The sequence below is a fragment of the Hyperolius riggenbachi genome, chromosome 1 (assembly GCF_040937935.1).
Source record: "Hyperolius riggenbachi isolate aHypRig1 chromosome 1, aHypRig1.pri, whole genome shotgun sequence".
NCBI classification, from domain to species: domain Eukaryota; kingdom Metazoa; phylum Chordata; class Amphibia; order Anura; family Hyperoliidae; genus Hyperolius; species Hyperolius riggenbachi.
In genome coordinates this window covers 14230255-14253307 of record NC_090646.1, presented here as the reverse complement: position 1 = coordinate 14253307, position 23053 = coordinate 14230255, and the positions used below count along the sequence as shown (strand labels likewise).

General features: G+C 46.9%; 1 protein-coding gene across 4 annotated transcripts in view; it reads right to left on the bottom strand.

Annotated features, from left to right (window-relative positions):
- The window catches only part of LOC137562438 (uncharacterized), a 166403-nt gene that overhangs the window by 50108 nt on the left and 93242 nt on the right, over positions 1-23053 (bottom strand). For all 4 annotated transcript variants that reach the window (XM_068273787.1, XM_068273804.1, XM_068273795.1 and 1 more), the window contains exon 4: positions 11722-12571. In XM_068273787.1, coding sequence (XP_068129888.1) covers positions 11722-12571 — 850 coding nt within the window. The remainder of the gene's footprint in view (positions 1-11721; positions 12572-23053) is intronic.

Genomic DNA, 23053 nt, shown 5'->3' with positions numbered 1-23053 from the left:
TACCTCATTATCCTTTTCGAGTTTGGTCCAATTCGGATAGTAAACTATCCGAATTCACTCGAAGTCGAATATCCGATGTAATCGAATATCCGATTCGACCTCGGATATCCGACGTCACTATCCGAGTCTGTATTCGTGTTAAATATTCGAGCTGGCCTTAAATAGCTTGTAAAACTTGTATAGGAGGTCAATGATGCATGAAACCACCTTTTTTATGAAGAAAAACATCAAGTGATTATGTGGTGATGTAGTAGTTATAAAAAAGGTCTCAAAAAAGTAAATTAACTTCATGAAAAGTGTTTGCATGAGAAGGTATGTCCAAAATGGTTGTAAGTTGGAAGTCTTCATTTACGTCATCTTCATCTTCTTCTTCTATATCTTCTTCTTCTATATCTTCTTCTTCTATATCTTCTTCTTCTTCATCTTCTTCTATATCTTCTTCTTCTATATCTTCTTCTTCTATATCTTCTTCTTCTATATCTTCTTCTTCTATATCTTCTTCTTCTTCTTCTATATCTTCTTCTTCTTCTTCTATATCTTCTTCTGCTATATCTTCTTCTTCTGTATCTTCTTCTTCTTCTATATCTTCTTCTATATCTTCTTCTTCTTCTTCTTCTATATCTTCTTCTTCTATATCTTCTTCATCTTCTTCATCTTCTATATCTTCTTCTTCTATATCTTCTTCATCTTCTTCATCTTCTTCTATATCTTCTTCTTCTATATCTTCTTCTTCTATATCTTCTTCTTCTATATCTTCTTCTTCTTCATCTTCTTCTTCTTCCTCCTCTTCTTCTCTATCATTATATTATGTGTCTTGGTTTTCCTTTCTTTTGTAATATTTTTTTTTACTTCATTTGTGGAAATATTTTATTGTAATAACACCATAGTTATATTAGTGTTGATGGCATAATAGGTAGGTAGTGGCACATTGCAAGCCACAGCGCCTTTTTCTGTGTACCCTGGCGGTGGTAAAAGACAGACATCAGCAGGAGGAGGAAGTAGTAGTTGCAGGCTTGCAGCTATTTGTAGTGTGTGGTAATAGTCGGTTGGTACTCGGTAGGAGAGTGGGTGGGCAGGTGGCAGTAGAAAATAGTTCTTCTTCTGTTCTCCCTGGCAGTGGTAGCAGCACACAGACAGCAGAAGCTCAATGCAGCTACAGGAGGAGGAGTAATGTGTGCCAGGCAGTGTGATGTGACTGACATAATAGGCCCTGGTACCTAGCGGTGGTACCAGGGCCATAAATGAACATCATGAGGTTCCAGACAGCGTTCGTGAAGCCCACATTGTGTCCAATACACAATTGGGACAGCACAGTTTTCAACCCGGACACCTCTAAAATAATTACAATTTTTTTTTTTTCAAATGAATGCAGCTATTGTTGAGCGTAATAGCTGGTGGCGATTGGGCAGCAGCACCTTGTAATGTGTTCCCTGGCAGTGGAAACACACAGACAGCAGGAGAAAATATAACAGCAGGCAGCGTGAGGAGGATAAGTGTGTGTGGCAGACTGGCATTTGGCAGCAGGCAGTAGGGCAGGCAGCGAGACATAGTAGGCCCTGGGTCCTAGCGGTGGTCCCAGGGCCGTAAATGAACAGCATGAGGTTCCAGACAGCGGTCGTGAAGCCCACATTGTGTCCAATACACAATTGGGACAGCACAGTTTTCAACCCGGACACCTCTAATAATTACAATTTTTTTTTTCAAAGTAATGCAGCTATTGTTGAGCGTAATAGCTGGTGGCGCTTGGGCAGCAGCACCTTGTAATGTGTTCCCTGGCAGTGGAAACACACAGACAGCAGGATGAAATATAACAGCAGCAGCAGCAGCAGCAGGTGTATGTGTGTGTGCCAGTCGCCACTTCATGTACCCCTCTCGCCGACAACAGGGGCCATGAATTCGCCTTCCACCCAAGCCTGGTTAATTTTGAGAAACGTCAGTCTGTCCACAGACTTGTGAGACAGACGAGATCGCTTCTCAGTGAAGACTCCACCGGCTGCACTGAAGCAACGCTCTGACAGTACGCTGGAAGGGGGGCAGGAGAGCACTTCCAGGGCGTACTGCGCAAGCTCGCTCCAGATCGGCAGGTGCTTGACCCAATACTCCATGGGATCAACAGGGGCCACGCTGTCAAGCCCGCTGAAAGACCCCATGTAGTCAGCTACCATGCGGGTCAAGCGCTGCCTGTGACTGGAGAAGGATGCTGCTGCAGGCACCTCCTCTCTAGTCCTTGGCAGCTCTACACTCATGTAGAGCTTATGGGTCAGAGACAGCAGGTCTGTGGTGCGTGAGCGCTTGCTGCTGGTGGATGCAGGCACCTGCTGCTTCCTCTGTGCTGGCTGGACAGTGGGGGTGGATGGCTCAGGGAAGGCTTCCTGCAAGTGCTCAACAAGGGACAGCTGCAAATCCCTCATTTGTTGCGCACGGTCTCCTCCTGCAGGCAGGAACTGGCTGAGCTTCCCCTTCAGACGTGGGTCCAGCATCATGCAGATCCAGATGTCCTCCCTCTGCTTCATCTGGATCACCCTTGGGTCTTTGCGCAGGCACCTCGGCATGTGCGCTGCCATTGGGAACAGTCTGACCACGTCTGTTGGCACATCATCGGCAGCCCCAGAGCCGACATTGCTGTCCTCCTCTGCCTTCTCCACCTCATCCTCTCTCCACCCCCGCCCCAGTCCAGCTGCGCTATGCTGCTCCCCCTCATCAGCAGCAAGGTCAGGGACCTCCAACAACTCCGAGCCCTCCTCCTCAGAGGTGGCCTCTGAAGATGCCTGCAGCTCCTGCTGGTCCAAGGCTGCCGCTCCCTCTTCCACCAGTGCATACAGGGCCCTGTCCAGCACACACACCAAGGGGACCCACTCGCACACCATTGCATGGTCCCTGCTCACCATGTTGGTGGCCTGCAGGAAGGGTGCCAGGACTGAGCACACCTGCTGCATGTGCCCCCAGTCCTCCGTGGAGATGATGGACGGGAGGTTGGTGGCGGCATGCCCAGTTGCAGTGAGGGAGGCAACTGTTGCTTGTGCAACGTACTGGCTGACAGCCTGCCTCTGTTCAACCAGACGCTCCAACATTGCCAGGGTGGAGTTCCAGCGAGTTGGAACATCGAGCATGAGCCGGTGCTGTGGCAGGTGCAGCTCCTTCTGCACCTCTTCCAGGCTCGCCACGGCTGCAGGCGAGTGCCGGAAGTGACGCACAACCTTCCTTGCCGCCTCAAGGAGTCGGTCCATCCCCTGGTAGGTCCGCAGGAACTTTTGGACTACCAGGTTCAGGACGTGAGCCAGGCAGGGGATGTGGGTCAGGTCTCCCCTGCTGATGGCAGCGACCAGGTTTGCCCCATTGTCGGACACCAACTCTTTGCCTCTGAGGCCTCTGGGGGTCAGCCAATTCCTCTCCTGCTCTCGGAGTTTGGCCAGGACGTGGTTCGCCGTCAGTTTGGTCTTCCCCAGGCTGACCAATTCCAGCAGCGCTTGGCAGTGGCGGGGCTTCACGCTGCTGCTGAGGCGGGGGGTTTGGGCTGGTGTGGCGGAGGATGGAAGCGGATCCGAGGAACCTGCTGCTGTTCCGCTGACCCTGCATGGTGGCACTACCCACTGCGTTGTTGGTGCTGCTGCTGCTCTGGCAGTGCCGGACGATGCTGCTTCCCCCTCCTCACCTCCTTCCACCAAGCTGACCCAATGCGCGGTGAAGGACAGATAGCGGCCTGTCCCAAACCGGCTGCTCCACGAGTCCATGGTGACATGGACCCGTTGACCCACCGCGTGCTCCAGCCCTCTCCCGACATTGGCCATCACAGAGCGGTGAAGTGCAGGGATGGTCGTGCATGCAAAATAATGTCGGCTGGGGATTGGCCAATCGGGGGCTGCACACATCAGGAGCACACGCATGTCGCTCCCCTCCTGGGAATAAGGCAGGAGTTGGGAGCACATGGCCCGTGCCAGCAAGCTGTTCAGCTGACGCACGCGACGGCTGCCGGGAGGCAGAACCCTGACCACCCCCTGGAAGGTGTCACTGAGCAGGGTCTGGTGAGGTCTTTTGCTGGCACGGGAATCAGTGGAGGGAGCAGAGGAGGCCACTGAGGACTGGCTGCCAGAACAGGCCTCAGTGTCGGCGGCAGGAGTTGTAGAGGGAGGAGGAGCAGTGCGTTGCTGACGCACTCCTGCTGCCGATGGCTTCGCAGTGGTGACGGGTCTGCCACTGCCGCTGCCAGCTTCCTTCAACTTCACGAACTCCTCATGCTCGTGAAAGTGTTTCCCTGCAAGGTGGTTGACCAGAGAGGTGGTGCCAAACGCAGAGGGCTCCTTCCCTCTGCTGAGCTGCTTGTGGCACTGGTTGCAGGTGGCATACTTGCACTCCAAATATGGAAGGGTGAAAAATTTCCATATTGGGGAGGTGAAGTAGCCCCTTCGGCTGGAAGGTGCTGCTGCCGCTGGTCTCCCTATGGTGGTTGGGGGGGGGGTTCTTGGTGCGGCTGGTGGTGGCACTGGCAGAACTCGTCTCCTGATCAGCACGCTGTGTGGCCTGCATACCACGCCCACTTGTGATCCTGCCCATGCCTGCGATGCTGATCCTTCTAGCAAGGCCCACAGACGCATCCTCCTCCTCCTCCTCAGAGCTTATGACATCCCCACTCCTAGGACCTGGTGGCAACCAGTCTTTGTCCTTCACAATGTCATCATCATCCTCCCCCTCCACAAACATGTCCTGCTGGGATCCCCCAAACTCCCCTTCTGCATGCATGGGCGGATGGACAGTCACCACTGTCTGACTGTCCAAAGCATCATCCCCCAAAGTGCCCATCAGCATTCCTTCCTCTGCCAATTCTTCCGCAACAGCACTCCATACCTTCTCTGTTCCTGGGGTCCATAAGAAGGTGCTGAGTGACAGGGTGCTGGTGTCGCCCGCTGGGGCTGGAGAACTGCACTCCTCCTCCTGCAGTGCTCCCCAGGCAGTGCTGGGCGGCTGCTGCTGCTCTTGCGAACAGGAGTGGTGGCGGGGGTGGAGGACTATGTTCCAGAGCTAATGGTGGCCTGCTCATCCACCATCAGTTCCACCACAGCGTCTGCGTCCTTCTCCTCAATAGGACGGCTACGACCTGGCGGTGGGAGGAACATCTGGGCCACACGCTGCTGCTGCTGTGTCTCTGCAGCGTGACTCCCAGCTGTTGGGCGGCCAAGGCGTCCACAGCCAGTGGCTAATGGCGGAATAGCCACTGGTGCAGACGCAGAACTGCGCATGGTGGTGGTGGCGCGGCTGCCACGCCCACGACCTCCTCTCTTGGCGATGCCCTTGCTGCCCCTGCCCAGACCGCGGCTGCCAGTGCCAGACATTGTATATTTTTTATATTATACAAATGAAAAAAAAGAACTTATGTATGTAAAGGCGGGTGGGACAAGTGGGGTACTTTAATGGGGTGGGACTGGTGGTGGTGGGTGTGTGAGGTGACGGACAGGTGTACTCTACAGCAGAGATCGGTGTAGCGCTAACGAGAGAGTGCGCACTGCGCACACAAAGACCCTAGCTGACGCTGACTGACGGTGTCAGACTACAGTACAATTCAGCTAAGACACAATAGAAGTAGTGATATATAAACAATAGGAGGACGGGTGTAGCACTAACTGGAGGGTGCTGACAGCGCAGATGTGCACTGCGCACACAAAGACCCTAGCTGACGCTGACTGACGGTGTCAGACTACAGTACAATTCAGCTAAGACACAATAGAAGTAGTGATATATAAACATTAGGAGGACGGGTGTAGCACTAACTGGAGGGTGCTGACAGCGCAGATGTGCACTGCGCACACAAAGACGCTAGCTGACGCTGACTGACGGTGTCAGACTACAGTACAATTCAGCTAAGACACAATAGAAGTAGTGATATATAAACATTAGGAGGACGGGTGTAGCACTAACTGGAGGGTGCTGACAGCGCAGATGTGCACTGCGCACACAAAGACGCTAGCTGACGCTGACTGACGGTGTCAGACTACAGTACAATTCAGCTAAGACACAATAGAAGTAGTGATATATAAACATTAGGAGGACGGGTGTAGCACTAACTGGAGGGTGCTGACAGCGCAGATGTGCATTGCGCACACAAAGACCCTAGCTGACGCTGACTGACGGTGTCAGACTACAGTACAATTCAGCTAAGACACAATAGAAGTAGTGATATATAAACATTAGGAGGACGGGTGTAGCACTAACTGGAGGGTGCTGACAGCGCAGATGTGCACTGCGCACACAAAGACGCTAGCTGACGCTGACTGACGGTGTCAGACTACAGTACAATTCAGCTAAGACACAATAGAAGTAGTGATATATAAACATTAGGAGGACGGGTGTAGCACTAACTGGAGGGTGCTGACAGCGCAGATGTGCACTGCGCACACAAAGACGCTAGCTGACGCTGACTGACGGTGTCAGACTACAGTACAATTCAGCTAAGACACAATAGAAGTAGTGATATATAAACATTAGGAGGACGGGTGTAGCACTAACTGGAGGGTGCTGACAGCGCAGATGTGCACTGCGCACACAAAGACGCTAGCTGACGCTGACTGATGGTGTCAGACTACAGTACAATTCAGCTAAGACACAATAGAAGTAGTGATATATAAACATTAGGAGGACGGGTGTAGCACTAACTGGAGGGTGCTGACAGCGCAGATGTGCACTGCGCACACAAAGACGCTAGCTGACGCTGACTGACGGTGTCAGACTACAGTACAATACAGCTAAGACACAATAGAAGTAGTATATATATAAACAATAGGAGGACGGGTGTAGCACTAACTGGAGGGTGCTGACAGCGCAGATGTGCACTGCGCACACAAAGACCCTAGCTAACGTTGACTGACGGTGTCAGACTACAGTACAATACAGCTAAGACACAATAGAAGTAGTATATATATAAACAATAGGAGGACGGGTGTAGCACTAACTGGAGGGTGCGTGCGCACGCACACTAAGACCCTAGCTGACGCTAACTGACGGTCCCTAAACACAGACTAGAGTACAGTGAGTGAGTACACACAGTATTACTAGTACTAACTAAACAATAGAAGAATCGAGCTAAATAGTACAACAGATACGGCAGATACAGCCGGACAGGTATAGCAGTAAAGCTGGGCCTTGCTAACTACAAAATAGTACAAATCTATCTAACACAGAAGTAGTAGTACAGGAGTAGAGTAGGACAGGTGAGAGCACAGGTAAGGTAGAGACTAGAGCACAGAGCAGGGCAGGCACAGGGCCTAGCTGCTGGCTGCAGGCCTGCAGCAGCACCAGTGACAGTCTCCCTCCCTAGTCCCTAATCACACTAACTAAACTGCCTAAAATACAATCTATCTACAATACAAAGCAATACAGTTGAAGATCAAGTGTTGGAGTGTAAAAACGCTTGGTTTAGAGCAATGGAAATGCACTTGCACACAGACAAAAAGCACTGGAGCAGTTCTCTCAGTACAATCAGTCAGTAAGTCGCAAGCAGGACGAGTGAGGCAAGATGGCGTCCGCTATTTATAGAGGGGGGCTTGGCCAGGCTCCCCCTCTGTGATTGGCTGCAGTCAGAGGGCTGGGAGCCCTCTGATTCGCTTGTGAGGACTCGAGGTGACGTCTGTCGTGACGCTATCCGAGCTCGGATAGCTAGGATATCTCCGGATAGCTGCTTGCTATCTGAGTGCGCTTGGATAGCACAGCCCGGATAGCTAATACTATTCGAGTTTGGTATTCGAGCTCGAATAGTGAAAAAGAGCTAGGATTATCCGAGTACCTTGGATATCCTAGCTCTGATGAGCACCAGTGTTGGACACAATATGGGCTTCACGGCCGCTGTCTGGAACCTCATGCTGTTTATTTACGGCCCTGGAACCACCGCTAGGACCCAGGGCCTATTATGTCTCGCTGCCTGCCCTCCTGCCTGCTGCCAAATGCCAGTCTGCCACACACACTCATCCTCTTCACGCTGCCTGCTTTTGTATTTCCTCCTGCTGTCTGTGTTTCCACTGCCAGGGAGGAAACACATTACAAGGTGCTGCTGCCCATGCGCCACCAGCTATTATGCTCAAAAATAGCTGCCTCACTGCCTGCATTATTTTGGAAAAAAAAAATTGTAATTATTTTAGAGGTGTCCGGGTTGAAACCTGTGCTGTCCCAATTGTGTATTGGACACAATGTGGGCTTCATGATCGCTGTCTGGAACCTCATGCTGTTTATTTACGGCCCTGGAACCACTGCTAGGACCCAGGGCCTATTATGTCTCGCTGCCTGCCCTCCTGCCTGCTGCCAAATGCCAGTCTGCCACACACACTTATCCTCCTCACGCTGTCTGCTTTTGTATTTCCTCCTGCTGTCTGTGTTTCCACTGCCAGGGAACACATTACAAGGTGCTGCTGCCCATGCGCCACCAGCTATTATGCTCAAAAATAGCTGCCTCACTGCCTGCATTATTTTGGAAAAAAAAATTTGTAATTATTTTAGAGGTGTCCGGGTTGAAAACTGTGCTGTCCCAATTGTGTATTGGACACAATGTGGGCTTCACGACCGCTGTCTGGAACCTCATGCTGTTTATTTATGGCCCTGGAACCACCGCTAGGACCCAGGGCCTATTATGTCTCGCTGCCTGCCCTCCTGCCTGCTGCCAAATGCCAGTCTGCCACACACACTCATTATCCTCACGCTGCCTGCTGTTGTATTTCCTCCTGCTGTCTGTGTTTCCACTGCCAGGGAACACATTAAAAGGTGCTGCTGCCCATGCGCCACCAGCTATTACGCTCAAAAATAGCTGCCTCACTGCCTGCATTATTTTGAAAAAAAAAATTGTAATTATTTTAGAGGTGTCCGGGTTGAAAACTGTGCTGTCCCAATTGTGTATTGGACACAATGTGTGCTTCACGACTGCTGTCTGGAACCTCATGCTGTTTATTTACGGCCCTGGAACCACTGCTAGGACCCAGGGCCTATTATGTCTCGTGCCTGCCCTCCTGCCTGCTGCCAAATGCCAGTCTGCCACACACACTCATCCTCCTCACGCTGCCTGCTGTTGTATTTCCTCCTGCTGTCTGTGTTTCCACTGCCAGGGAACACATTACAAGGTGCTGCTGCCCATGCGCCACCAGCTATTACGCTCAAAAATAGCTGCCTGCATTATTTTGAAAAAAAAATTGTAATTATTTTAGAGGTGTCCGGGTTGAAAACTGTGCTGTCCCAATTGTGTATTGGACACAATGTGGGCTTCACGACCACTGTCTGGAACCTCATGCTGTTTATTTACGGCCCTGGAACCACCGCTAGGACCCAGGGCCTATTATGTCTCGCTGCCTGCCCTCCTGCCAAATGCCAGTCTGCCACACACACTCATCCTCCTCACGCTGCCTGCTGCTGTATTTCCTCCTGCTATCTGTATGTTTCCACTGCCAGGGAACACATTACAAGGTGCTGCTGACCATGCGCCACCAGCTATTACGCTCAAAAATAGCTGCCTGCATTATTTTGAAAAAAAAATTGTAATTATTTTAGAGGTGTCCGGGTTGAAAACTGTGCTGTCCCAATTGTGTATTGGACACAATGTGGGCTTCACGACTGCTGTCTGGAACCTCATGATGTTTATTTATGGCCCTGGTACCACCACTAAGAACCAGGGCCTATTATGTCTCACTGCCTGCCCTCCTGCCTGCTGCCAGTCTGCCACACACACTCATACTCCTCACTCTGCCTGCTGTTGTATTTCCTCCTGATGTCTGTGTCTCCACTGCCAGGGAACACATTACAAGGTGCTGCTGCCCATGCGCCACCAGCTATTACGCTCAAAAATAGCTGCCTGCATTATTTTGAAAAAAAAAATTGTAATTATTTTAGAGGTGTCCGGAATGTGCTGTCCCAATTGTGTATTGGACACAATGTGGGCTTCACGACCGCTGTCTGGAACCTCATGCTGTTTATTTACGGCCCTGGTACCACCGCTAGGAACCAGGGCCTATTATGTCAGTCACATCACACTGCCTGACACACACTACTCCTCCTCCTGTAGCTGCATTGAGCTTCTGCTGTCTGTGTGCTAGTACCACTGCCAGGGAGAACAGAAGAAGAACTATTTTCTGCTGCCACCTGCCCACCCACTCTCCTACCGGCAGCTATTACCACACTACAACTTGCAACTACTTCCTCCTCCTGCTGATGTCTGTGTTTTACCACCACCAGGGTACACAGAAAAAGGCGCTGTGGCTTGTAATGTGCCACTACCTATTATGCCATCAACACAAATATAACTATGGTGTTATTAAAATAAAATATTTCCACAAATGAAGTAAAAAAAAAAATATTACAAAAGAAAGGAAAACCAAGACACATAATATAATGATGGAGAAGAAGAGGAAGAAGAAGAAGAAGATATAGAAGAAGAAGATATAGAAGAAGAAGATGTAGAAGAAGAAGACGACAAAGAAGAAGATATAGAAGACGAAGAAGAAGAAGATATAGAAGACGAAGATGAAGAAGATATAGAAGAAGAAGAAGATATAGAAGACGAAGATGAAGAAGATATAGAAGAATAAGAAGATATAGAAGAAGAAGATATAGAAGAAGAAGAAGATATAGAAGAAGAAGAAGATATAGAAGAAGAAGAAGAAGATATAGAAGAAGAAGAAGGAGATATAGAAGTAGAAGAAGGAGAAGAAGAAGAAGATATAGAAGAAGAAGAAGGTATAAAAGAAGAAGAAGATATAGAAGAAGAAGATATAGAAGAAGAAGAAGAAGATATAGAAGAAGAAGAAGAGGAAGAAGAAGATAGAGAAGAAGAAAAAGATAATTGAAGAAAATACAAGAAGTAGAAGATGAAGAAGATTCGAGTAGAAGAAGATATAGAAGAAGAAGAAAAAGAAGAAGATATAGAAGAAGAAGATGAAGACGACGTAAATGAAGACTTCCAACTTACAACCATTTTGGACACACCTTCTCATGCAAACACTTTTCATGAAGTTAATTTACTATTTTTGATACCTTTTTTATAACGACTACATCACCACATAATCACTTGATGTTTTTCTTCATAAAAAAGGTGGTTTCATGCATCATTGACCTCCAATACAAGTTTTAAAAGCTATTTAAGGCCATCTCGAATATTTTACTCGAATACAGACTCGGATAGTGACGTCGGATATCCGATTCGAATCGGATATTCAATTAACTCGAATATCGAACTTCGAGTGAATTCGGATAGTTTACTATCCAAATTCGACCAAACTCGAATTATCCTATTCGAGTTTGGTCGAATTCGGATAGTAAACTATCCGAATTCACTCGAAGTTCGATATTTGAGGTATCTGATCAACACTGCTAGTATGCATACACACACATGAGTGGCCACTTGTAGAGCTTGGACAGTATATTAATCACTGGCAGTTTCAGGACAGCTTTTCCAGGCTGTGTTTATACTGAGGAATACCCACTCCATGCATTACGACAGGCCCCTTGATGTAAATAGGACTGTTATATACTGGATGGAAGTAACCAAGGGAAGCAATCCTGGAACTTTGTAATATACTGCTTGGTAGGCCTAAAAAGACACTTCACGGTGTATTCTGAGCAATGTGTCTGTATGTTCCTCTTCACAGAACTGTCTACTCTAGCTAATGGGTTCTAACAGGTACACAGGTGACAATAGGTGGGTGTGACCATGTAGCTTTAAACAATAGCAGGTTTTTTTTTTGTCTTTAGCTGACTTACGTGAAGGTGTGTTTTAATGTGGAGGTGCTTTTACTGTTGTCATAGATTTCATCTGCTATAACTTCAGCAGTTTCAGAGACTTTTTGGCCAAGTTCAGGCAGAAACTGGAAGCTGATAATGCTCCGAATAGTCTTATCTTTGGTGAAGGAGAGGAACCTAAACACATTATAGTTCCATCCCAAATAGTCAGCGTTATCCTTATAGTGTTGGTTTTGTACAGTTGGAGGATTCCCTCTATAGATATTTCCATTTTTTTTGTTGACAGCCCACAGTTTTCCATCTGGGTCGAAGGACATGAAGTGAGTGAGTTCACACCAACCTCCTCTTCCAACCTCCGTGCTTTCCCTCAGCCAGTAACTTGGCTCTGTCGGTGGCTGGTTCTTCACAATCCTGTCATGATAATTCACAGCATACAGAATTCCTTCTGCATCAAAGAACAAGGCATCAAACTGGTACCAGTCACAAACCCCTACCTTTGTGGCTAGCCCATACCTCCAGGATATATTTTCATTTTCAGGTGCAGGACCCGTGTAGAAGGTTCCATCATGATATGTTATATATAGATCTCCATTGGGATGGAAGAAAATGAGTTTGACATTATCCCATTCAGCTTTCCCAACTCTTGTGGCTGTAGAAAACCAGTCCATGCCTTCCTTTGATGGTGGCGACCCCACGTAGATATCCCCTCCACGGATGCAGTAGAGGTCTCCATCGGGGCTGCAGACTACATGGCTGGCATTGTGTACTTTGCCCAAAACAAGAGCCCTAGCGTAAAAATTATCCATCTTATCTCTTGGGGGCAGGCCAATCTTTACAGTATAGTCTTCTGTCACAGCCAACAAAACAGTGCCTAGAAAAAAAAAATCAAAATGAAACAACTGTAAATAGTAGCCTTGACAAGCAAAAATGCAAACATCCTCAGATTATGTTACAGTTAATCATTGTGCCTTATGTGGGAGCGGCAGCCCCTACTTCAGATCACTGACCTTAGGAGCTTACAGTCTAATCCTTGCCTCACATTACTGTCCTCAGGCATTTACACTCTAATCCTTGTCTCTTGGCACTTTGGGTCCGCCAGAAGAAAAGCGCAATATAAATGTTATTTGCCTTGTCTTGTAAGAAATGCTATGAGACAGTGATTAAATTGCAAGATTCTTAGGACAGGTAGTAGTGACATGAGGCAGGGATTGAAGTTCAGAATATTTTACTTAGGGGTGTGGTCTGTGTTCATGGGCGGAGTTTAGGACACCAGAACACCTGTGACTAGGGTTCTCTGAGTTGTAAATCCGGCCCTGATTACACTATTTAACCACTTAAGTCTATCTAGATGTGTAAACAGCTGGAAGACATTGTTCAGTAAAGTGTAATATTCAATTTATACATGTTAAAGCTATTTCATCGCCATTCAGATGTTAAGTTATTGGGCTCAATTGGGCCAGTTTTACCCGGCTGCTGTTTACATTGGTGTTTGTTTTGTTTCTGAGTTGAGTTTTACTATGTTAGATGCAATAAGAAAGTGTACTTTAATCTTCTATATTCAGAAATAAGATATGGCCTTATACTGGGTGGTCATATGCATCCTACCATGAGAGGTGTGCAGCTAGTCCAGCCGCAGAGGCCTTGTTAATGGACGGCTAGGATACCAATATTCTTGGTAATATACTGTATACTTTCATTTCAGTATTGTTGAAAATAGTGTTTCTATGTTTGAACCTACCAACATTGAAACTACTTCATGACATCAATGTTGTTATAGTACATGTACTGTTGATAAAGATAAAACAATAAAAATCTTTTGTTGTGGAAAAAAAAAAAAAAAGTCTATCTAGATGGATATATCCATCCAGATAGACTGTGTTGCTGCAACGGCACCATGCGCTTTATCGCGCACGCTCCAGACCCACTTGCCGTTAGTCTCGAGATCAATGAATGGGAATATAGTTCCCTTTTTATTGATCTATGTCCCCGGCAGAAAAAACGACTATCTTTCTGCAGAAAAAAAAGTTTCTCGTCTTCCTAATGCTTCCTGGAAGCGAGATCATTCGCTTCCAGGACTTGTGGACTGTGGCCATCTTGTGGCCAAATAGTAACTACACCCACATACATTTTTTAAAAAATTAAATACATACATTATATTACATTTAACATTAACTGTTTACTCCCCACACCAAAAATTACCCAAATAAATGTTTTAATAAAAAAACAAAAAAACAAAAAACATAAATAGTTACCTCAGGGTCTGAACATTTTGAATATGCATGTCAAGAGAGTATATTACTATAATTTTTTGAAATGATATGCTTGTAAATAGCGATGGACGGAAATTGAAAAAATGCACCATTATTTCCAAATAAAATATTTGCGCCATAAATTGTGATAGCGACATAATTTAAACGTTGTAATAGCCGGGACAAATTGGCAAATAAAATGAATAGGTTTTAATTATGAAAGCATGTATTAATTTCAAACTATAATGGCCAAAACATGAGAAATAATTATTTTTATCCATTTCTTTCTTAATTTTCCTGTTAAAATGGATTTAGGATAAAATAATTCTTTGCAAAATGTATCACCCAAAGAATGCCTAAATGGTGGCAGAAAAAACAAGATATAGATCAATTAACTGTGATAATTAGTGATAAAGCTATTGGTGAATAAATGGGAGTTGAAAGTTGCTCGGATGCATAAGGTGAACAACACTATAGGTTGAAGTGGTCAATGCAAACCTAAAGCAAAAAAAACCCAAAAAAAAACGTATGATATAATGAATTGTATGTGTAGCACGGATAAGGAATAGAACATTAGTAGAAAAGAAAAGAGTCTCTTACTTTTTTCAGTTATATTACTTTTTTTTTTTAACAATGCATCATTCTGTCATATTTGCAGGTTGAGATAAGTGCTTCAGAAAACAGGACTGTCTTGGACCCAAATTGGATCGAAGAGCTCAGAGAAGCTCTTTTGCATGGATAACAACTGAAGTTTCTTAACGCTTCCTGTACTGGAAACAGTATGAGACTCTTTTCTTTGTTCCTAATGTTCTATTTGTTAGCTGTATGTAATGAACAGCGGAGATGCCGCCGCGTGGTCTAGGGACAGGGCGGCTATCTCCGCGTTCAGACCGGCGGTTTCCACGCAGCGACACGCGTCTGGCTTGGCTGGACCTTCTAGTGCACACAGATGGAGAGCTACGCGTGCGCACGCCAGGCGACAGGACATTTATACCAGCAGAAGGGGAATCAGCTGATCAGGCCGATCAGCTGATCCCAGCTGGACTCTGGATTGGCTGAGTGGCTCGGGCGGAGCTGCACAGCACTGCAAGTATATATAGATCTTGCTTGTCAGTTGCTGGTTGTCTGCCGTTGTGAATACTAACGTGTGAGCACTCAGACCAGTCAGATCCCACAGTGTGTTAGAACCAGGAGGACCTGGGAATTCACACTTAGCCAGATTACATTTGTGTTATATGTTAGATCAGTTCCAGGGTGTTGTGACCACAGACCAGACACCCAAGCTTAGGGATACTGTGTCATTTCTGTGTTATACCTTAGACCAGTTCCAGGGTGTTGTGACCACAGACCTCACACCCAAGCTTAGGGATACTGTGTCATTGCTGTTATATCTTAGACCAGTTCCAGGGTGTTGTGACCAAGGACCTCACACCCAAGCTTAGGATTACTGTGTCATTGCTGTGTTATACTTTAGACCAGTTCCAGGGTGTTGTGACCAAGGACCTCACACCCAAGCTTAGGATTACTGTGTCATTGCTGTGTTATACTTTAGACCAGTTCCAGGGCGTTGTGACCAAGGACCTCACACCCAAGCTTAGGATTACTGTGTCATTGCTGTGTTATACGTTAGACCAGTTCCAGGGTGTTGTGACCAAGGACCTCACACCCAAGCTTAGGATTACTGTATCATTGCTGTGTTATACGTTAGACCAGTTCCAGGGTGTTGTGACTAAGGACCTCACACCCAAGCTTAGGATTACTGTGTCATTGCTGTGTTATACGTTAGACCAGTTCCTGGGTGTTGAGACCACGGACCTCACACCCCAGACTAGGACTCTGCTCTATATCTGTTATGACCATTAGCTCTGTTGACCTCTCTCCTGCTTTCTGATTCGGTACCTCTGCTTATCTGTCTACCCGTTGCCAAACCCTGCCTGTACCCGGTTACCGAATCAGCCTACTGTCTCTGTACCTTCTCTGCTCGTGTGTTGCCGACCTGGCCTGGCCGACCTTGGCTGTCACTCACTCCTCGAGTGTTCAGACTGTCTGTACTACCTGTGACACTATTCCACCAAGTGTCAGTTAGCTGCAGGGACCTCCTGCTCCTCAGAGAGTCTTTCCTGCAGTACAGCCTGGGGCTCTATCCCTTAGGAGTCCTTTGGCTGCAGTATAGTCTGATTCCCAGTTTCCAGGGAATCACTGGCTGCCATATTATCTCCATCCCCTCTCTTAGGAGATAGTTCCCACACAGCCAAGGACCACCTGCTCCTCAGGTGGTCCCTGCTCGAAGTCATCGGTGTCTCCCGCCCCCACGGGAGATACTCTACTGTTGCACCAAACACTTACACTCTATCAGGTGTCCAGAGGTCAGTCATACTTGGATTATTGGTGATTCTGCAGATCATCCATAATCAGGTATATATCTGTATTGTTGGTGATACTGCAGATCACCAATAATCAGATTCTCTGTGTGTGCTGACACCGATCGTTACACTGTACTATACATACAATTCATAATATCATAAGTTTATTTTCTCTTCGGGATTGCTTTACGTTCGGTTTGCATGTTATTGGAGTATTATAGCAGTACTGGTTTCTCCTTTTGGAACTCAAATGATCTAGCCCGGTGAATGATCTGTCGAGTGACGGCCTTAGCTTTCTCATTACTCCACTATCCATCTCATGCAGTAGTAACTTTCTGTGTTTTACCCACTTTGCGTTGACCTCAGGTCACTAATGGCATCATCCTTTAGACTAGTCTAATTGTATTACCTTATATTGTGGGTCATTTGATATGCCTAGGTCACTGGTCCACTGGTGGTGCTTTTCCCAATAAATTCAAAAGTAAGGAGAGGACAAGGCAGCAGTGAACTGGGAAGGGGTCCACGCAACCTCTATACCAGTTGGGGTTGCAGGAAAAAGCAATAGGTTTACCTCCTAAGAGAAAGTTTTTTCTGGCTCCACCCACTGTCCTAAAGCACTGTATTATAGGCAGGACCGCACCAAGGCAGAGGATGGAGAGGCACCAGGCTCCGGGCACAGAGCTTTAAGGGGCGGCCATAGCATGAAACACCACGCTAAGATTGTTGTGCATCCTGTGCACCCCCAAGCTCCCCCCTCCACTGGCCATGCCTGAGCAGCTAGCAGACCAAGATGGAGAAGTTACCTGGGATTTCCTTTCACCAATTTCACAACATCCCTCATCTATGACTCATCCAGTGGCATCTCTCATTGATTATACCAATGTCACTAAGAGAGGAGGCGGAAGAACCTACCTTACACTGGGGGTGGGGCCGGATTTAGGGCAAGGCCACCTAGCCCATGGCCTAGGGCACCACAGGAGCAAGGGCACCAAAGCAGCTGTCAGTTGCTGTTTCCTCCACTGGTAGTGCATCTGGGGCTTCTGGTGCGGCCGGCCGCAGTGGCAGGAATGATGTCAGAGCGTGCCTTCGGTCGCATGATACTCTGACTGAAAATGAGGGCGGACGCATGTGCTGGCAGCGCCGCCCCTCTTATGCTCTAAGGAAGCGGGTCAGCTGTGTTGGAATGGCCTCAATCACTGGGTCTGAGACTATTACAGAGGTTTATCAGTTTTGCGAATTATTATCGCAAGTTTATCCGCAATTTCTCCACCATTATAGCCCCCTTGACAAACATGACTAAAAAAGGAGCCGACCCCTCTCACTGGTCTGATGAGGCTTCTCAGGCCTTTCAGACTCTGAAGGAAGCATTTTGTTCTGCCCCCGTCCTCATGCACGCCGATGTCCTCCGACCTTTATAGTTGAAGTTGATGCCTCAGAGATAGGGGTAGGTGCTGTCCTAGCTCAATATTCCGGTCAACCAGAACGCTTGCACCCGTGTGCGTTCTTCTCACGGAAGTTTAGTTCAGTGGAAAGAAACTACTGTATGACATTGGTAATAGGGAATTGCTGGCTGTCAAGATGGCCTTCAAGGAATGGAGGCATTGGTTGGAGGGGGCAGAACACACCATTACAGTATACACAGATCACAAGAATCTGAAATATATAGAAGGAGCTAAGAGACTGAATCCCAGGCAGGCTCGCTGGGCTTTATTCTTTTCCCGATTCAGGTTTATTATAACATAAACCTGGGAGCAAGAACATCAAGGCTGATGCCTTATCTAGATGTTTTGAGCCTATAGAGTCTCTACCTGCCACCTTCTAATATTCTTCCTGAACATATTGTTGTCTCGGCAACTGAATTATCGGTTGATCTGTTGGAATCATTAGCCCAGTTTCAGGCAGAGTCCCCATCGGGGAAACCCTCTGAGCAATTGTTTGTTCCTTTGCATTTAAGGCCATCTGTACCGAAGCAATGTCATTGCAGCAAGGTAGCGGGTCATCCAGGTGTGAGCAGGACGTTGGATCTTCTCCAACGGCACTTCTGGTGGCCTTCCATCAGAACCGATTGCAAGGAATTTGTGTCAGCTTGCACGGTATGTGCTAAAAGCAAAGCGGTCAGAAATGCTCCTGCCGGTACATTTCAACCATTGCCTATTCCCAGTTCTCCCTGGACACATATTTCGATGGACTTTCTTGTGGACCTTCCTGCGTCCCAGGGAAAGACGGTCATCTGGGTTGTGGTAGATCGGTTCAGCAAAATGGCGCATTTCATACCACTTGAAAAACTACCATCTCCCAAAGAACTGGCTGAGCTATTTATTGAGAATATTTTCAGATTACACGGCATTCCCAAAAATATTGTATCAGACAGAGGGGTACAATTTGTGTCACAGTTCTGGAATAACTTTTGCGCACTTATGGGTATGTCTTTGTCCTTTTCCTCTGGATTCCATCCTCAGACGAATGGCCAGATGGAAAGAATTAGTCTATAAAGCAGTTTTTAAGATGTTATGTTTCTGAATCCCAGGAAGATTGGGTTCAGTTTTTGCCATTCACAGAATTTGCGCAGAACAATTTGTTGAATGCCTCCTCAAAATTTTCTCCATTACAAGTGTTTTTTGGGAGATCGCCCAGATTCTCTTTTGTCCCCTCTGCTTCCTCTTCCTTCCCAGTTCTGCAGGACTGGTCAGGAGATTTGGGTCTCTGTCAATCAGAACTTAAAGGGACTCCGAGCAGTGCAGAAACTACGGAAGGATGCATATCATTTTAAAGCTCTCTTTCTTCTCTTGCCAATGATGTATAACCCGCTGCCCTACGCATTTTAGTTTTTGCTATTTTCGCGATTGAAATTGCCGCGGACGCGATTTTAATCGCGAAAATAAAGAAAACTAAAAGGCGTAGAGCGACGATTTAGGTGTCGACAGAAAGAGGAGAAAGAGAGCTTTAAAATGATATCAATCTTTCCATAGTTACATTGTATTACACAGGCCGACTTTTTCTGTTGAATGGAGCTGCTGACACTGGGGAAAGTGTCGTCCTGTGTAATACAAGTAACTATGGAAAGATGGATATCATTTTAAAGCTCTCTTTCTCCTCTTTCTGGCGACACCTAAATCGTCACTCTACGCCTTTTAGTTTTCTTTATTTTCGTGATTGAAATCGCGGCCGCGGCAAATTCAATCGCGAAAATAGCGAAAACTAAAAGGCGTAGGGCAGCAGTTTATATATCATTGGAAAGAGGAGAAAGAGAGCTTTAAAATGATATGCATCTTTCCATAGTTTCTGCACTGCTCGGAGTCCCTTTAAAGGATGCTGTCGCAGCCCAGAAGTGACAAGCAGATCGTCATCGCTCTCCTCACCAGCAGTTCTCTCCTGGTGATCGAGTATGGGTTTCCACAAAGAATATTGTCTTGCGCCAACCATTGGCCAAACTCGGGCCCAAATATATTGGTCCCTACATTGTGTCTGAAACAGTTAATGAAGTGACCTTTAAGGTGTCCCTGCCAGCTTCCATGAAAGGGAGCAAGTCCTTTCATGTGTCTCTTCTAAAATCTGCCGCCGATGCTGATATTGACTCCACTCCCCCCCTCCCGTTATTATTGATGGGGAACCTGATTTTGAAGTAGAAAAATTTTTTAGATTCCAGAAAAATAAGAAATTCCATATAGTACTTAGTACATTGGAAGGGTTACGGCCCGGAAGAGAGGTCGTGGGTTCCTGCTCATAGACTTCATGCAGATGAGTTAGTTTCTGAATTTCATAATTCTCACCCAGATAGACCCGTTCTGGCGTGTTCGGAGTCCACGCCTCGGGGGGGGGGTCAATGTCAGTAATCCTGCGCTTACCAGCTCAGTTGCTGTTTCCTCCGCTGGTAGCGCATCTGGGGCTTCTGGTGCGGCCGGCTGCAGTGGCAGGAATAATGTCAGCAGCGTGCCTGCGGGGATCCGGTAGCATGATACTCTGACTGAAAATGAGGGCGGACGCATGTGCTGGCAGCTCCGTCCCTCTTATGCTCTAAGGAAGAGGGTCAGCTGACCAGTTGTCAGTTGACACACAGGACTCCACCTGCGGTTCCTGATTGGCCAAGCGGCTTGGGGGCGTGGTTTCCTGCTTACCCAGGCTATTTAAGCTCTGTTCTGACACTTTCTCATTGTCTACTCTAGCTAACACTTCGCAGGGAAGGCTTTAGACCCTAGTCAGATCCTGTCAGATACATTTTCTACTTGCTGTTCATTACCTACAACGAGAATCCTATGGAGGGAAAGTCTGCCATTGTGACCAAGGGTAATAGCTGGGGGAATCAGGGTTCGATTCCGGTCCAAAGTGGGAGCCTGAGACCCATGTTGTATAAGTCCTGTACCTGCCCTGACCACGCTTTGCAGACCAGGTATCTGTGGTCAGATGGACCCTTGACCCAGCGTAAGACAAACCAAGTCAAAAGCATTTGCCAAGAACGTGTTATGGAGGGCAAGTCTGCCATTCATTCAACTGCGTGGAACTTTCTTTGGTTCTTTCTCAGTACCATGGTGTCCACGGCGTGTTACAAACAGGTCAGTTAATCCTGCTTCGATTCCGTTCCGGAGTTGGAACCTAAGAAACGGCTACCACGGCAGGGGGTACACAAGTCCTGACTGTCAAAGTAAAAGAAAAGAACCGACCAGGGGTTTTTCGAGGCCCTGCTGTAATGAATTAACTTTAAATCCTTTAACAAGAACCTGTTATGGCGGGCAATTTATACACCATGAACCTTCCACGAGAATCCTATGGAGGGCAAGTCTGAAATTTGTGAGTGACCACGGGTAATGGCCGGGAATGAGGGTTTAAATCTGGTGTGGAGCCTGAGAAATGGCTACCACTACACATCCAAGGAGGGCAGCAGGCAGGAATGCACGTCCCGAGGTAGTGACCAAAAATAACAATACGGGAGGACTTTCGAGGGCTTGCTGTATTTGAAATGAATTAACTTTAAATCCTTTAACGAGAATCTGTTATGGCGGACAAGGATGACACCACTTGCCTTTCACGAGAATCTGTTCTGGAGGGCAAGTCTGCCATCCATTCAAGTGAAAGGTATGCACTGACTGCCAGGTATAATACAATGTGCAGTCACAGATGCAGTGAAAGGTATGCAGTGACTGCAAACAGCCGTTTGTATAGTGACGGCCGTGCTGGACTGGTGCGCACGAGAGTGCAGGTGATGGTGGCTTTCCAGCCCACATGGTCGCCCAGCTGATGTAGCTGAATGACAGAACAGGGACTGTCCAGCTGATCAAATTTGGTCTGACCACAATAAAGCAACGACCTTATTATCTTTGGTGTGCCAACCCCTGAGACACTCATATAGCCGGTGGTCATTGCTTCATTGTGATACGCAAGCCCCTTCACCGCGGCAAGGTAATGATCACGAAGGGGGATGGGCACATGTACATGCCTTTTGTTTAGTTGTTGCAGCCGCCCGCAGTGCAGGCAGAAAAATTAGGCAGGCATGTAGACGCCCCAGAAAAATTATTGTGGCGGCCACTGCTAGCAGCTGCCTAAAAAAATTAAGGAATCCGCCTGGAGTCCTGGACCCTGTTGGTGGTGGCGGAGAAGGCAGTCAAGCGGCCGGCGGGCAGAGGTGCTGTGTGGGGAGTAGTGGTGCTCAAATACCCCTTTTTAAAATTCGAGTTTTGTCGAATTCGAATAGTAAATTATTCGAGGTCAGTCGAATATTCGAGCCGAATAATTTTTACTATTCGATTCGACCTCGGACTTCGAGCTCACTATTCGAGTCGGTATTCGAGCTCATTATTCGAGCTGACTATTCGAATTGGCCTTAAATAGCTTCCAACGCTTGTTTTAAGGGTGAATGATGCAAGAAACATCTTTTTTTCCAAGTAACAACAGCAAGTGATTATGTGGGGATGTTCCTTTAAAAAAAAAAGGTGAAAAGAGAAGTTGTGTCCAGAATTTTGTTCAGTACTGTATATACTTCTTCTATATCTTCTTCTATATCTTCTTCTTCTTCTTCTATATCTTCTTCTTCTTCTTCTATATCTTCTTCTATATCTTCTTCTTCTTCTATATCTTCTTCTTCTTCTTCTATATCTTCTTCTTCTTCTTCTTCTATATCTTCTTCTTCTTCTTCTATATCTTCTTCTATATCTTCTTCTTCTTCTTCTATATCTTCATCTTCATCTTCTTCTTCTTCTTCTATATCATCTTCATCTTCTTCTTCTTCTTCTTCTTCTTCTTCTTCGTGGAAACACACAGACAGCAGGAGGTAAATTCAGCAGCAGGAGGAGGAGGATGAGTGTGTGGCAGCAGGCAGTCAATGAGGCAGGCAGCGTGACATAATAGCCCTGGTACCTAGCGGTGATAACAGGGCTGTAAATAAACACAGCAGGCAGGAGGTCCCAGACAGCGGTCGTGCAGCCCACATCGTGTCCAATACACAACTGGGACAACACAGTTTTCAACCCGGGCACTTCAGAAAAATTAAACCCTTTTTTTTTTTTAATGGTTTTTTGGTTTTGTTTGTACAACCAATTACACAGATATATAGCTATTGTTTGACGTAATAGCTGGTGGCAGAGTGGCAGCAGAATGTAATTCTGTGTACCCTGGCAGTGGGAAACACAGACCGACAGCAGCAGCAGCAGGAGGAATGGAGGAGTAATGTGAGCAGCTATTGTTTGACGTAATAGCTGGTGGCAGTGTGGCAGCAGAAGGTAATTCTGTGTACCCTGGCAGTGGGAAACA